The 17,347-nt window shown below is 37.4% G+C and overlaps 1 protein-coding gene and 1 pseudogene across 3 annotated transcripts; both read right to left on the bottom strand.

Annotated features, from left to right (window-relative positions):
- Positions 1–438: 438 nt before the first annotated feature.
- Positions 439–6,507, bottom strand: LOC121247301 (annotated as a pseudogene).
- LOC121245800 (probable receptor-like protein kinase At2g23200) lies at positions 6,314–9,899 on the bottom strand. 3 transcript variants are annotated; one of them, XM_041143668.1, is made up of 3 exons: positions 8,065–9,899; positions 7,327–8,033; positions 6,314–6,725 (listed from the first exon to the last, which is right to left on the bottom strand). In XM_041143668.1, the coding sequence occupies exons 1-3, from the start codon at positions 9,806–9,808 to the stop codon at positions 6,714–6,716; spliced, it is 2,463 nt and encodes an 820-aa protein (XP_040999602.1). In that variant the 5' UTR covers positions 9,809–9,899; the 3' UTR covers positions 6,314–6,713. The 3 variants fall into 3 exon arrangements, with proteins under 3 accessions (XP_040999602.1, XP_040999600.1, XP_040999601.1); XM_041143666.1 differs by lacking the exon at positions 6,314–6,725 and having other exon boundaries at positions 7,185–8,033; XM_041143667.1 differs by lacking the exon at positions 6,314–6,725 and having other exon boundaries at positions 7,185–8,054; positions 8,086–9,899.
- Between the last annotated feature and the right edge of the window lie 7,448 nt (positions 9,900–17,347).

The following is a 17,347-nucleotide window of genomic DNA, read 5'->3' as shown; positions in this document are numbered from 1 at the left end:
AAGACCATTGTTTAACTTCATTCAAACATTAAACTTAATTTCGGACCGGAATTACCATTCCGGCTGGAATACTGAAGTCCGGCCGGAATTGACCGAAACGGCCAGAATTTGACCCGAAACGGAATAGGTACTTCCCTGTGCCAGTTACTATTCCAGCACGAAAAATTCTGGCCATTCCAGCCTGAACGGAACGGTTTTTAAAACTTTGCCAAAAGCACTCAGCCTAAAAACAAGAAAGAAGAGAAAGGTAGGGGTTCAAATATCAGATACGCAGGGCTATTTGGGTGAGGCCAATCAGTATCATATCAAACGAATAATGCAAGAGTTTAAAAGTTCAAACGTTAATTTGATGGGTCATACATACTTCATGAGAGGCTTTATTCACAGATGAAAAATAAAGTAATTCCATAAAGGGGCAGGAGAAAGAAGAATTAAATATGTACAATAGTGAATGAATTATGAATCATCATATATTTATTGTACAGTAACTAGCCAACCATGTTTGATAAATGATATAAGTTAAAGACCCAAGAAAGGTCATCCTTAGTGATCAACAATATCACAACCGAAACCAGCGCTCCTACACCTCTATCCTTGGCCCAAAAGGAATGAAAGAGATAAAAATGAATAACCATACACTCAACTAGTAAGTGTTTGGATAAGTTACATCTCAACTGGTAAGTAATAGTCAAGAAAAATAACAATGCACTATTTATACCTTTGACTGTGAACAGGGCTTCGGGACTCACTTACAGCTTCTTCATAACTTGGAGGAGCACCAACATTCTGTTCAGAAAATTTCCGTTCAAGCCGCCTGCCATAAGGTTATAAATTTGTCATTCAATAGATTGTGCTAGATCGAATTCTTGACAAGGTGGATCTTAAAACCCAATAGCGCCAGCATTTGACCATGCATCTACAAAGAATATACCTTCCATCTAGAGATTGATCGTCAGCTCTGCCACCACCGCCTCTGTAGGGTAAGAAAATAAAAGCTGTAGGGTAAGAAAATAAAAGCTATGTAAACTTTCAAGCTCAAGGATCTCAGGAAGCCATCATCTGCATACTTACATTGTAGAAGGAACAGAGAACTTTGCAAACAGGATAATCCTTTATTCCAAGCAGGTTCTATCAGATTACACTTTTTGTTACTGTTTATTGACGAGAAAGACCTTGACATAAAATGAAAAATTTGCTTTCCAACATATTTCCTCTCTCTCTCTCCTCTACCGGGTGGGGTTTCTATGCAACTGTGGCTGATTCATTCTCTTTTTTGAATAATAGCATTCAATGGACTGTTGACTTCGTGAGAAATGTGGAAGTTAATGTAATTTCAGATTTTTTCAGCAGATTATATGAGTTGAAAATTGTCCAAGGAAGTGTAGACAGATTGTTGTGGATACATGAAACAAATTTCAGCTTCTCAGTTCACTCCTTTTATAATGCTTTAACCTGCCAAGGTGTATGTGATTACCCCTGGAAAAGTATTTGGAAAGTTAAAGTGCCAAATAAGGTAGCTTTCTTCTGTTGGATGGTGTCTCATGATAAATTTCTGACCACTGAAAATCTAAGAAAGCGTGGCCTTTGTATTGTTGATTGGTGTTCTATGTGCAAGAAACATGGTGTATCAGTTAATCACTTGTTTCTCCATTGCGAGGTGGCTAAAAGTTTGTGCAATGCCATTTTTGGAAGGATGGGTATTTCTTGGGTGATGCCAAAGCATGTGGTGAATTTACTAGCTTGTTAGAGGTATGCTGGGTGGAGTCTACCTTTTGCAGCCATTCGGAAAATGATTCCTCCGTGCTTGATGTGGTGTCTATGGCTAGAAAGGAAAGGGAGATGTTTTGAAGATAAAGAACAATCGATGGATGAAATTAGGGAATTTTTGTTTAAAACTCTGTCTATGGGCTAAGGCTAATTTAATGAATGGTGATGATGTGTTGGAGTTTTTCTAGTTTTTTCTGTCTTTTTAGCCCCTGTATGTAGGTATTTCCTCCTGTATAACTCCTGTGTACTGGGGCTATGCCTATTTATGGTAATAAAATTCTTATTAATTATCACAAAAAAATTGCTTCCTTAATCCTCAAAAAAAAAAAACAAAACAAAAAACTTAACCACCTAAAGATGCAAGATAAAAACAACAATTTGAAAAAGAGTTAACAGAAGAGAAAGAATGAATATGTTACTCTATAACATCAGTGAATATAAACACATACCGAGATGAATATTGACCATCATCATCAAAAGCATGGTCTCTGTCTCTGTCGGAGCTCCTACTTCTTGAGCCATACTGGTAATCGACACTCTGACTTCTTCCTCTATAATCGTCATCCCTATAACCATCTCTACTATAGCATTCCTCGTAATCTCTGCCAGAACGATCTCCATCACGACTACGTGAGTCCCCGTATCTACCATGGGGCTCGTCATCCCTATAACCCATTTCTCTCTCTCCCAAAGCCTTCATCCCTGCTTCCGTAGTGGCCTTCATAACGATCATCATCAAATGTGTTGCCATATCCTCCAATACCAGAATATGAACTGGGCCTATACATTCCACCAGTTGATGAGGTGCTATGGAACCTATTAAGCCATAAGTTAACAGTTTAGTACCACATTGCTGATAATTTCTTACAAAGAAAAATAGTGTTCTCCACCAGAGTGGATCATATGCTCTTCCACACGTTCTTAAAGCTAGAAAGTATTTCTATTGTAGAATATGGGAAGGGGGCTTATGTTCATTCATAGGACAAGTATACAAGAAATTCCACAAAAGTTACTACATTCTTCACTGTGGCGATTGGGGAAGTCATAAAAGGAAAAATTGCACCACCTCATCCAAATAGACTAGCAATAATGACAATCTTAGCTCAATTATGTGTTAGAGAGCAAAATAAAAATCCACCAAATGAATAAAGCAAAGAAGATGGATCTTCTGATGTGTTATACAACAGAAAGATATCACAGAATATGAACTCTTTGTAAGAAGACACATAAGCAAGCTACCCTTCCAAAAGAACTAAAACTTAGAAAAATAACTCATAAAAATTTGTAGAGCTGATAAATGAAAGAAAATCTAACAAAGGCACTTAATGTGAAGACATTTTAGAAATTCACTTGTCTGATAATTATAAAAAAAAGTTGGAATGGGATTATTTCAACAAGAAAATGGAATCTAAAGACATGCAAAACCCTAAATGGCAAAAATTTGAACAATAAAACAACAATGGCAAGATGATTAATCAGAAATGCATATAACTTTTGCTCATCACATCTTCATACCAAATGACTAAACATCATGTTGGCTTTAAAGCAGCATGGTAATGGCAATTCGCAGGCTTGGTTATTCCCATTTACTTCTATCTATTGGTGGGGAGGTATATAAAGGAACAAAGAGTGGGCTGAGGAATGAAAGGTCAAAGACGGAGAAATGGGCTAAATTGACAATGTAAATAGCATAGAGCCAATATAAGAATGAAAGTAATTTCAATTCTGAGAACAGGCTTACTTGTCCCTGTTAGAAGCAGCCTTCTGTCTAACTTCAATTATTTTTAAACCAATACTCTACCTCAGTCAAATAGCACCCAGGAACAAGAAGTTACTTGTAGTTGATAAGCATGTTCCCTGGTCTCATCTATGACACGCTCTGACCCAGGGGCTACGAGGTAATCCAGAACAGTCAAAGCCTGAAGCTCAAACAATAACTTTTTTACTTATACCATCAGAAACATAATGAGAGAATTAAAAGCAGTAGATACTAAACATACACTACACAATATTTATCAAAATCCAAGGGCCATCATGAAATTGAAGAGTGGCTATCAAGGAGAGATTCGCAGAAGTAAGTTTCTTGGCAAATCATTAACATATGGAAAGAAAGAGAACAGAGACAGGTAAAAATAGCATATAAGTTGGAGAGAAAATTAAATATTTAGCATCTGAAAGTTACTAAATTAAATCCCAAAAAAAAAAAAAAACGAACCTTATAGACATGCCGCCAGTTCTTGCCAGTATCATTAATCCGCTTCCAGATTACTGCCATGATCATTTGGCATTCATGACTGCATGAATATTAAAGCAAAGCGAACTCTTTCGTTTAAAAAAGAAGCTAGAGAGAGAGAGAGAGAGAGAGAGAGCTACTTGGCATAAATAAGCAATGCAAAAAACCTGTATAAGAGAACAATTCAAGCTTACTAGTTTCTGGTTGCCTGTGCAATATCTGCAAGAAGCGATCCATGAGGACCCAAGGGCTCATTGCTTGTTGCATCAAGAACCTAGAAAACAGAATCAAAAGACAAGGAACTTTCAAATGAAAAACTAACCAGTCAAAAATGTTAAGCCGGCTCCCATTGATCACAAGTGGAGTATTTCAACTTAAGACTAACTGGATGCAAATGTGCGCACGAGTAAATCTTGTTTTTTTTATAGGTAAGCCCAAAATTTTATCGATAAAAACAATAGGCATAGACCAAGTATGCAGGATGTATACAAGATAAAATACCTAATTAGGAAATAGAAGCAATAAAGTAATTCATGGAGACTTCTGTTGCACCATCACTTACCTCAAGCCTAACTTGGAATCTACTACAGTTGTCCAAAGACCCCTCATAGGGCGTGGTAGAATACAAGTTTGTTTCAAACTCCTAACCCTCCCCTAGAAGTCCACAAGCATACATTTCCCAGTTTACTAGGTGGAATTTGAACCTACTACCCAGGCATTGACAATAAGCACTATATCTAATATTTTTGTACCTCTAAAAAAATGCATTTTAGGACTTCAATGCAACCTTCTCAATTACCTTACTAGGCCAAAAAAAAATTCGATAATATCTTTATACACCTCATTCACAAGACTGAAACATTAGTAGTCTTTAATACTGAGCCAGCTGTTTTAGGAAAGAGCAATATAAAGGTTGCATTATGCTTTTCTCAAACGTAACATTGGTATAAAACTTTTAGAATACCTTCGTGACGTCATTTTTATCACATCCCAGCGAGATTTAAATAATGCCATAGTCATCAATCTAGAACTGATGCTTTGTCACTAGCCATACTAATTACCACTTGTCAAACCTCAACCTCTTCAAAAGGCCTCTAAAGCCACGGGCCTCTATTGATCTATGGTCTCAAATATTATCCTATTCAGCTTTGGCCTCCAAGCAAGATATTCAGAAAGCAGGTGTTTAAAATACTGGACTATATTAACCTTGATCTCAAATTGATTCAAGGATACTAAGCCATCAACCATAACCATTGTTCCTCCTATATGTGTTGGCCACTCGATGTAAAAACTTTGTATGCTTCGATTTCTGCCTCCAATATATTTCCTCCATCAAAGTAACCCTTTAAAGGTCAAAGTACACTCGAACTATCTGTAATTTCTCTGCTTCAGAAAGTGCTATATCCTCTTCCACACTCCAAACCCTATATAATTCCTCCAATAATCCTGACGTTCCACATTAAAAAAAACTAGGTCATTCCAAGTCTTCAAATCCTCTTCTACAATGCCTTCAGTCTTCAGATCCCATAGCTTTCCCCATGTTGACAGTAGACATAACAGGAGTTGTGGCAGGTTTTTCCATCCTCTTCCCCTTCCGATTAAGTGCATCAAAATCAATTCCAATATTTAGTTGTATACGAAAACAAATAATGTCAAACATTTTGTAATATTAATAAAAAACAAGAATAATAATGGTAATAAGAATGGTAGTAGTGGTAATCACATTTCACCTCCTCAAACTACCACTCTATTTGCAATATGACCACCAAACTATCAAAATTGTCCTTTGATCCCCCACTTAAAACATAAGTTACAATTTACTTGATCGTTAATATCTGACTGTTAAGGATGATGAAGAGTAGTGGTAATCTGAGGGGTAAAGCAACAATTATTGTAGTTTGGAAGTGCAAAATGTAATTTACACAGATGATGATGATGGTAACAATAATGAAAACAACAATTATACAAGCATTAAACACTCACGTCCAGATATATTTAAATTCACAAGCCCTCTGCTTAGTGTATCGGCCCAAACAGTTGACTTGGTCTCAAACTTGTCCTTTGCTGGTTGAGGAAATGTTGAAAGTGATCCAGATGAAGACAGAAGAATTTGTTGTGGGATTGTAGGGGCATTTGGCCCAGCTTGAGGGAGTAAATTACCAAGAACATCACTGTTAGGTTGAACAGCTGGTCCAGTGGAAGTTTGAGCAATATGTGCATCTACAGGAGTTGCAGGACCCTGTAGTGGAAGGTAGTTCATACCGTTAAACTGTGAAGTTGGCCCAGTTAATGCTTTAGGCATATGCAAAGTGATCCTGTTGTGGAAAAAAGTTTCCACCATTAAGCTGTGCAGTTGGTCCAGCTGGAGTTTGTGGAACCATGAGTGAAGTGGGGAGAGATGTGGATCCTCCATGGGGAAGGAAGCTTCCACTGCTAAGCTGTGCTGGAGGTCCAGCTTGAATCTGAGGAGCTACAGGTCCTGCCTGTGTGTGGAAAGTGCTGTACATAATAGCAGTTGGCTGTAAAGGATGGCCAGTTGGACCTGGAAAAGCTTGCTGTGAAGTAAAAGTGGATGAAGGTTCAGGAGGGAGGATGTCCGCCAGAATATCAGTGTTATGCTGTGGACTAGACAGCTCTTGAGGTGAATACTGTGAGTTTGTTGGAGGTTGATTATTGTAAACAATATGACAAGTTACAACCAACTATACTGGCATCAATGCAGAATCTAATCACAAAGCAGCAAACTAAAACGTATTACAAATTTCGTGGTGATAAGAATTCAGGTCATGCAAGGAACACTGCATTTGACAAGTTACAACCATTAATAAAATATATTTTTTTATTAAATTCCTGAATATTAATCTCAAATGATTATTAAATATTTCTATGAATTTAGGTGCTAATGCAAACCTGACAGTACTTACCCAAACCAGTACTAGGCAGGTTTGGGGTATTAGATGAGACACAAAATTCTCATCTAATCTCATCCCATCTTATTCTCAAACATAATTCAAATACAAAATTTTCAAACTAATCATTACAACTTTTTCAAATTAATCATTACAACTTTTTTAAACTTTCAAATAAAAAGTAAAAAACATTTCCAACTTTTTCAAATCCCCAAACAAAAATAATATTATAAAACTATATTATTACAATATTTTAACTTTATAATATTTTTTATTCAAATTTTTTCTCTCTCCTTTTCCAAAACCTAAAAAATACTCAACTCAAACTATCTCACTACTATTCACAAACTATTTTACTAGTATTCACAACATTTTCATCTCATCTCACTCCCCAAACAAGCCCTAGACTTCACTAACCTCCATATTAGAACTATCATCCCCTCCAATGGGTGCATCATCATCTTCATGAACAGAAAAATTCAAAATAACTGGAAACTGCAACTCTAATGAAGTGGTAATCGTCGCGCTGTCCTCGAATGACTCTCTGGGCATCCCAGTTTCTTGAAGCCGTAGTGCATAATTTAGGTAAAATAACACTTCTTGCATAGTCGGCCTCTCAGTACTAAATGCCTTCAAACACTTCTCTACAGTATCACCAAATATTTTCAATGAATTTTGATTAATGTTACCAACAAGCACCGGATCGATAATCTTCTCGAGTTGACCTTTCCTTTGCCATAGCATCCCCCAGTCTGCTAAGCTCACCTCATCATACTGAGATGACTGTATAATAGCCGGTCTAGAACAAAGAACTTCAAGAAGTACAACTCCAAAGGAGTATACATCAGATTTCTTTGTCAACTGCAGGGTTCTAAGGTATTTTGGATCAAGATAACCAAAGCTACCCTTTACACCCATGGTGAAGTTTTCCGAATCAAGGCCGGATTTTGAAAGGCCGAAGTCGGTAACTTTAGCCACATAACGTTCATCGAGAAGAATGTTTGATGACTTAACGTCACGGTGAATGATTCCTCCAGCCGCACCAGTGTGTAGATAGTGCAGGCCCTTTGCCGCACCAATGCATATTTCTAGTCTTTGCTTCCAAGAAAATTCAGACCTTGAAGTTGATTTCTCAGAGTTGTTATTTGAACGAAGTTGATTTCTCAGAGTTGTTATTTGAATGATAGAGGTGATCTCTGAGAGTCCCATTTTCCATAAATTCATAAACCAGTATCATCTCACGCCGTTCATCACAATATCCAATTAGAGAAACAAGATGGCGATGACGAATCTGAGACAACACCGTGATCTCCGTTTGGAATTCCTCCCGACCCTGCCCATGTCGTGGATCACTTCGTTTCACAGCCACTTTGGTGCCATTTTTAAGAGTTCCTTTGTAGACTTTCCCAAATCCACCCTCACCAATTAATAATTTGGCATTGAAGTTATTCGTTGCACGCAGTATTTCAGAAAAAGGTACCCTTAAACTAAGGTTTAGACTAGGATCAGCAAGGGAAGCATTAGGACCTCTTTGAGTCAACCTGCTTTTCGAACTAAATCCTCCATAAAGAGGCACTCCCAAAATCTGATCATGCCCTGGTTTCCTGAATTTCAAACCCAACGCCACCAATAATACCAAAATGAAAAACGCCCCAAAACATGCAGGACCAATTATAATAGCAGGGGAAAGTTTCTTTTTCGCTACTTCAATTTCCCTAGGAGGAATGAAACCCGACTCCTTCACTACCTCCATAATCTCCAACCCAGTCAAAAGGGCATTATATATCCGAGAGCCCTCCACTGGGCCGATACTAACATTCACAAATCCCAAACCATCCGAATCAACCACAAAATCGATGTAAAATGGAACAATGCCGATCGTCTCAGTTATACCATAAGGACTCATCTCCTTACTGAAATTTCTATTGATATAGAGATTGAACCACCAGTCATTAGGTGTTACACTTATTATGTCGGAGAAATGGACCCGAAGAAAGTTATTAGAATTCTTATTGACAGGAAAACTCCAAGTTACCTTTGGTAAACTGGAGTTGCTGCTACCATCTATATTCAACCGTCTGATCGTCTGATACACAAAAGCTGGGGCAATATACTTGGGGATCCTTTCGGTCTGGTTATTAGGCGTTTCGCCTTTGTACTGATACGTGGCATCTTTTGGGTATAAGTATTTATCATCTGAATCCCAATTCCTCCATAATTCATCGAGCTTGGATGTAGAACCTCCAACGTCGATCCTATGGATTTTATGCAGAACCTTAGAGCTCAAACCAGTGTAGTTACTCTTAGCTCCTAGAGAAGTAATGTGAGGAGCCTTATCAGGGATGATGCTCTCGGGGCCAAGAAAGACTTCTATGGCATTCACAAAAGCCGAAGATGGCTCGTAGGGTATGAAGTAGATTTTAAATTCACCTTCTGGGATGGCGAGCAAGAATTCCTCAATCCTTGGAGAACTAGTAACGTTTCGGAAGCTATAGTTCGTCAAAAATGAAAGCCCAGAAACAGAAACATTGAACCGAGCAACAGACAGATCAGTATGTGACAAGAAAACAAAGAAATGGAGGCGTACAATGTATGTGCCATCCTGGTTGATGTCAAACCTATATAAAGACGGGTGTTTGAAAACTTTTGCCGTTTGATAGAGAGGTGAACTGCTTGCTGATGAGTTGCTGTTTTTGACAGTTTCTCCCTTTCCGACTATGAAACCCCGGTCGCCAACGAAGACTCGGGTATCGACGCTGGTGTTGGAGTGTGCTCCACAGTTGATGAAGAAATTATCAGGAGGAGAGTAAGCTGAAGAGAGAAACAGAAGGGAGGTGATTTGGAGAGGTACGAGAAGACAGCGTCGGAAAAGAAGCTTATGGGAGGGAAGAACTTCCATGGATTTTCTGGTAAGGATTGCTGCTTTTTGAGTGGTTATGGGTATCGCAGTGGAAATCTGAAGGAAAGACTGACTTGGACATAGAGTTATGAAAAAAAAAAAGAAAAATTCTAGACGCAGTCCCAGATGGGGGCCTGCGTGCGCACGAAGTGAAACGCTTCGTTTCATTGAAATAAAAAATGCATAGAAGTAAAAAACGCCGTTTAACTTGGCCAGTGTTTTAATTGTTCAAGTTCCTTCTCCCGAGTCAAATCGCACTGAAACATCTTTGTTTGCCTTGCACTGAAACTGCTGGACGACCGATGCCCGATAGAGGTTGGACAGATTCCTTTTACCAGAAAGAAATAAGGGATACGCTAATGGCAAGAGAGAAATTGCTAATTAACGAGACTGATTCCGGATGCCCGATACCAGAGGGCAGATTGTCCCATATACTTAGAGCAAGAGGAATCGGGTTCCATAGAAACCTACAGTAATTTCCCCTTCCCCTTGGTATAATGGTAGGGTGTTGCCCCGATAGTTCCCATCCCGCAACCTCCTATGGACTCTAAGCGATGGGATTTCGGGGTAGAACGTTCATGGTAGGTAGTTCCAATGCGGCGATTAACATCTTTCTAGTATGTAGCTAGATCCGTCCTCCAAAAGAATGAAAGTGCAGGGAGTTATGTCGCACGTATTGCTTGAGGGAGAAAGATAAAGTGGAGCGTATTTTTGACATTTGACTAAAATTATTAGAAAAATGACATAAACATCCATGTCGTGCGCACGCAAGCTCTCAACAGTGACTGTACGTAGCACGGCTCTATGAAAAAATCTATAAATTAGCCCCTCTTTGTCATCAGCTATTGCACACCTGACGTGTCAGACCAGACCGGACTCGCTAACAACGGACCGGTTCCTTGCCCCAGCCCCCACTCCCCGAAGCCCTCAATCGGTCTCAAATTAGAAAGTTTGAGAAAAAACCCCCAAACTGGTTCTGAGTTTCAACCCTCAATTCCCTCACGTCTCTAATCCAACTTCTTCACTGTAAATCCCTCAACTTTTCTCACAAAACCATGAACCTTCTTCTTCCTCTTTATGATTCGCAAAAATCCCAAAGGGCTTCGGGGAGTTGGGGGTTGGGTTTCATCTCTGCAGCTCCAAATCTCTACAGCTCCCACTCCATTCCCTGGGTTTCATCTCCCCCTCTTCGAGTAGTCCATTACATTTCCCCCAAAATGTAACATCTTCTCTCAACGGTGTGCAATAGAGATCTGGAGCAAAGATCTGCGGAAGAGATATGCGGTTTGTGACTTTTTCTAGGGTTTGTAAGAAATAATCTTCCGTTTAAATAATCTTCTTCAAAAAGGATTATATGAAATTCTAAGGTTTGTGACAAATTATATGAAATTCTAGTAGGGCTATACATTTAAGCTGCAAAGAAGGGATCGAGTTGAGCAACTTGCAAAGAAGGGAGGCTTGGGAGCGAAGGATCGTCTAGGTTCTGAATAATCATTGAAAAATTCAAAAGCTTACGCCAATCAAACATGGGAAAAACGAAAAACATGCAAGATCAGATAATCATGCATAAACAAATAAAACAACACTGGGTTCTTAATAAAAAGCTAAATCGAGATTCCAAAACCAAAAATACAGAAATTAAGGAGAAAAAACAGAGGAAAGAAAAAAGGAGTGCAAGGAGAGAGCTCTTGACAAGTCGATCATGGTGATTGCCGAAAACGTTGGCCTCCAACTTTCGTATCACTGTGAGAAAGGTGTAGTTACTGCAGTATGTTTGGCTTGTGTCTATATCACTATTCATGCTTTTTCCATGATGTTGTACTTGAAAGGAGTTAAAAGGACTCAAAGAAGATTTTGACAAACGAAACCGATCGCAAATGTCATTAAAAAAAAAAATCGGTCGGAATACCCGTTTCTTCCAAAAGTCTTCCGATTTGGGTAATCGGTTAATTGGGTAATTGGCTGAACGAAAGTCTCCTAGATCGAGTTGGTTCGGAAGAGGTGTTTTTGGTTCGGGTCGGGTCGGAAGATCAATACTAAATTCTAGGGTTTACTCCATCTCTTTTTTCTTTTTGATTCTAGGATTTATGCATACATTTCGAAGTCTCATCTCTTTTTTTCTCTTTATGATTTTAGGGTTACACACAAACATTGGAAGGTGGAACACGTCCTACATCCAAATCTAAATCTCAACATGGTAAGAATCTTCTTCAAAGATTTTTGTACATGTTTTGATATGTTTTTGACATAATTTAGCGAAATTAGAACAAATTTAAATTTTTTTTCTTGTATTAATTTCGAAGAACGTGTGCATTGCGTAGGAATCGACGTGTTTTTGGGAATGAAAACAATTGATTAGTGAATAGTGTTAGCATAAGACAAAAGGCTAGTCAAGATTTCCTGGACAATAGTGAAATTGACAAATCCTCAATTTTTTTTTTTAGAAAAAAATTCTCATAGTCATGGATAATAGCAAAAGTTTCGTCGATTCACATAGAGCAATCCTTCAACTTTTACTCCTATTCAAGACTTATTTTGTCCCATATCAATGTTTCCTCAATCAAATGAAAAAAGAAGCTATTCAAGACTTATTATTTGCTTTGATTGATTCTTGGTGTGATACCCTAAAAGAAGTCCACAACAAGATTATAGTGTTTTCAAAAATACTTGTTGCAACCGCTTGGTGCAACCGGCACGCAACTGGCGCCCCATTTAATAAAATTTTTCATTTATTTCTCCTTTCCCTCTCTCCATTTCGTTTCTTACTCCCTCCCACTTCTTCGTTTCGTTCCTTCTCTCTCTCTCTATCAAATTGTTCCCACTTCTGCTAGAGGGTCTAGTGCAAAGCTGAAATTTGAGGCTCCCGAAGATCACGAAGACGAGAGATGAGAGACCCAACAATGATCTGGAAGACACAGATGATGAAAATTTTCGCTTTGAAGACGTGCCAAAATGGTTGAACTGGAAGTGTTTGAAAGGTGAAATCAGTACCAAGTATTTCACCATAACTTCTCTGCTCATTTCAAAACCCCTCAAGTTTTCTTTTCCTTCAACTAAAATTGAATAGAGAAAAGAAAAAGGATGACGATCTCAAGAATTTTATGGGAGATGTTAGAATGTTTTAGAAGGGAAGCAAATATATTGACCAGAGAAAGCTTCCTTTTTTTGGTAATTAATGTTAAGATCTAAAACGAATGAGAGAAATTTCATAAAATCTCAAATGAAAAGAAGCTAGAGATCAAGTCTGGGAAGAAAGCTCTGCTCGATCTCGGGTCAGGAAGAAGGAGAGTTCGTCTTGATGAAATACACCGTCAAGGTCAAGTTTTTAATATTTCTCCAATTAGAGGAGATACCAAATACCTGACCACAAAATACTTTGTGTATTGTGTGGTAATCATGTACCTGGACCATACAAGCTATTTCTTATTCTTCTTCTTCTTTTCTTTTGAAAAATGTTAAAAACAAGTTGCAGGATGAATTCTGAAATAAAAGAGCTTACAGTGATCTATACCTTTTTGCAACGACTTAACGGAAATCTAGGAATAAACTTATCTCCTTCAGGTGACCAAGCAGATGGATCTATTCAAAAAAAAACTAGCCCAGACAAAAATATGCAAGAGATGGAGATGGAGAGTGAGAGGGAGAGGGAAGGATTACACATTCATCGGAAGGTAGAAATTAAAAAAAAACCAGGAAAGTAAACCAAACCCAAGATGGTAGACTCGGAAGAAGAAAGAGAAAGAGAGAGAGAGAGAGGTCTTTTTCTTTCTTTGTTTTACCTTTTTGCCTTTTGTTTTTTGTTTTTTTTTTATTACACGTAAGTTTTTACGTTCAACCGGTTACCCCATGTTCGCATATCACGGTTGTCCCTAGCAAAGCTATAGTGTTTTTACAGTGTTTAAATTAATACCCATTCTACCATTCCATTTAACAAATTCAATACTGCATTTTCTTCTTTTTTCTTTGAGATGGAATTTTAGGTTTGGTTGTTCTGGCTAGCAACTTAAATAGTACAAATCCAATATTGTACATCTCTTGTGCTTCAAAGTGAATATTACATACTTGGAGTAGACAAATCATCATCACTATATGGTATTGTTTTTTGCTGTTTGAGTGCAAAATATTGACAAAATCCCACTAGTCAACTGTCCTATTCTAATCATTCATGTAAGCATGCTAATCTAAGTGTTTCCTATTTTATAAGCACCAATGCTAAGAATCATAATCATATTGATGTTAGATATATGAGACAGCTTTCATTTCTTCTTGAATGGTTCGTAGTGAGAAGCAAGATGTCAATTCTTCATTAGGCACATATACTTCAATTGGTACTACTTGAGAAAATCTTGACAAGAGAGAATAAACTTAGGAAGAGAGGGGATGTTTTATTGCTACGTGAGTATGAAACTCCAAAACAAAAGGACAAACTAATAGAGAGAGAATGAGCTTCACAAGCAAGAGGACGAACTTCGAATAATGATTGTAGAGAATAGTGGTGTACGTATATTGTTGTGTCGATACTGGATCGTATCCCTTGTAATAGTTTTCGGTTGGTTCGGGCTATAGATGTATCAGGTTAGTTTTAAATGTAAATAAATTGATCGGATCCTAACATGTATGGTATATCCTCTATGAATATAATTATGACAGCTTATTATGGATATTAAGTTGACTTTTCTATTGTTTATTCAATTATGTTGCATTTATTTTTCTATGTTAGTAATTCGTAGCTTATTTGAAGTCCCTCGACAAGGTTATAAAACTCTATCACTTGGTTTTTTTTTTTTTTTCCACCACAACATTGTTTGCAGGATGAAACGTGGCAGGGAAATGCTTATTGAGGATTTGGAGTGGGCAAGATTTTTGGAGTTGACATGATTTTTGGAGTTGAATTGTGGCAAGGAAATGACTTGGCAATTCTTGTATGCTGATCTAGAGGTTTTGAGTTGGCATGATTTTTGCAGTCACAGTGTCGAAAGAAGCACATCTATGTCGACCCCATTTTTGAAGTAACAAGAGCCTGTCCTCAGGAAAATGCAACCTTTTCTCTATGCATATCAAATTTCTGAGCTTGGAACAACATTTTTTGAAAAAAAAAAAATTCCTCACAAAACAATGACAACATTTTACTTGAAGGAGAATGTTTGTACATTCACAAAAGCTACTACCCATGTTTGCAATACAAACATCAAAATACAAACTTAAGATACAAATTACAATAAAAGATTACAGTTGTCAATACCAAATATGCATTATCAGTACTACATATTCTCAACTTCAAATACAAATTTCTCAACTGGAAATACAAATTTGTCAGATTTCCCAACTTCAACTTCTCCTTTTAAATTTTAGTATCCTTTACATGTTGAACCTTCATTGTATGTACCTGTAGCAACAAAGGAAAAAAAACCATGTTAACACTAATACGTAACACTAATGGCAAGGCTGAAAATTTGAAAATTCCTGCACTCTCACATGGTGGTCTTCCAACCTCCCCCAAGTTAGTTGTCGTATTGGACTCAAACTGGCACAATAGGCCAATGCCTGTTCATCTAGTTTTTTTTTTTAATTATTAAAGAAATCATTTAATAAATTAAACTTTTTTTGCTCTTTGTGATAATGACCAATGTGTTTCTACAATAGATACATGATGCCCCTAAACTAGTCTAACAAAACTAATGATATAAGTAAATCATAGATGGGACCTATAATATAATCATGCTCCCTAAGCTGTTTTTGAATACAGGGGCATCCGAGAGACATGAGTGACAAAATCAAATGTAATATAAGCAAATGTGCCTCTCTATATTGTGTATATATGATTTACGAATGGACATGATTTAGCGTACATTTCTCTCTTCTTTTATTCTTCTAAAACACGTGTGGAGATTAGAATATATATATATATATATATCGTGAGAGCATAAATCAGAATATTCAAATGGTACATTAATGATCTGAGTTAACCCCTAAATTTTAGTAGAACAACTTGCATGCATGCCTAGTAGCTCAAAAAGAGAAATGATAGTTACAGTCATGAATGCGGAAATGCGATACAATCACTTTGGAAAAAGTGATAAATCAGAAACTCACACCTAACAAATGCATTCATATATATATATATATATATATATATACATACATATATATATGTATATACTTGAAACGTTTTCTAAGATCAGTTAGTAGTAGGCCATGGCAGCATTAAAAAGTGAAAAGCGAGCCAGCCAATATAAATTTTGAAGTGCTATATCCTAATCTAGAATGTTGCATGCACTAGTGACCACTATGAGAGTCCGATTGCAATCCATTCTTACATGTCAACCACTCTTTATGAATCTGTTCTTAGTAATTCAAATCCATCAGATCTAGTGCTCCATCAAACACACACACTCTCTCTCTCTCCCTCTATGTCTTTGTGTCTCTCTCTTTAAGTTTTATAATGGACACGTGCAAAAAATGGATATCAAAGGGGCATCATTCTTTTGACAATCTTCTGAGTCATGATCCATGAGATCATTCATCTTTTTGTACATGGCAGAGAACGGTGCTTTGAAAGCAAGTTGCTAGCTTCATGCATGATCATCTTTATAATTTCATGAATGCCAGGTAGATCCCTAGGGCAGCTGATTAAGTGAAATAATTGTAGTAAGTATTTAAGTTAAGACTTTTGACCTGCAAATCACTACAAATGCTCACTTACACATCAATTTTTACTTAAAGGGACAATCCGAAGTCAAAAGGCAAAGAAATGGGGTAATATGGTCATTTCGCATTCAGGATTCCCACTACACCTTCGCGCTACACTTAGGATATTCTCAGATTTTTTATTGCTCGAAACCTAACACTCTCTCTCTCTGTATTGTGCTTGCAGATTCTACACTCTAGGAACCAGATGGAATTGGAGAGGATTCAGTTGAGGGCGCGGCAAAGGATGAAAGGGATGAGAATAAAAGGCAAAGAAAAGGGAGTTAGAAGGGTCGTGGTTTTTGGGTACGAAAGAAAAAAAGAGAAAAAGGGGCTTAGGGTTTATTTCGTTCTTGAGTTTTTTTTTTTAGGGATGTTTTTCATTTTTGTTTTGGTTGAACTTGGGAATCCTGAGATGAAGGGGGAGTAATCTATGAACCCTAAGTCAAGGGAAACCGTCGAGCAGTGTTTATTTTTAAGGATTCCTGTTCCCAGATTGTGGCGATTTGTTTCCTTTCATTAAGTTGTTATCATTTCCAAATCAAGTCCAGGATTGGAGTTCTTTTCATATTTTTTTTTTTTTATCTTTCGTTGATTGAAAGCACGTTGGATACTTAAAAAGTGAAAACTCCATTTCTCTGCATGTGTTAACCGAAACTGGAATGATAGAAATTTATTGAGAATATCCTTATTATTTCTCTTGTTGTGCGTACATTTTTATCCATTATCCAAATGTTTACCCTAGATTGGATTAACATTTGTAGAAGGTAATGGGATTGTGAAATTCTTCAGATTATTCACTGTGAGAGGGTTCCCCAAGACTTAGGTTTATTTTCTTTAGATAATCAAAGT

This window comes from Juglans microcarpa x Juglans regia, chromosome 1S (assembly GCF_004785595.1).
Source record: "Juglans microcarpa x Juglans regia isolate MS1-56 chromosome 1S, Jm3101_v1.0, whole genome shotgun sequence".
Taxonomy (NCBI): domain Eukaryota; kingdom Viridiplantae; phylum Streptophyta; class Magnoliopsida; order Fagales; family Juglandaceae; genus Juglans; species Juglans microcarpa x Juglans regia.
Note: the sequence above shows the minus strand (reverse complement) of the source record. Positions and strands in the feature narration are given on the sequence as shown.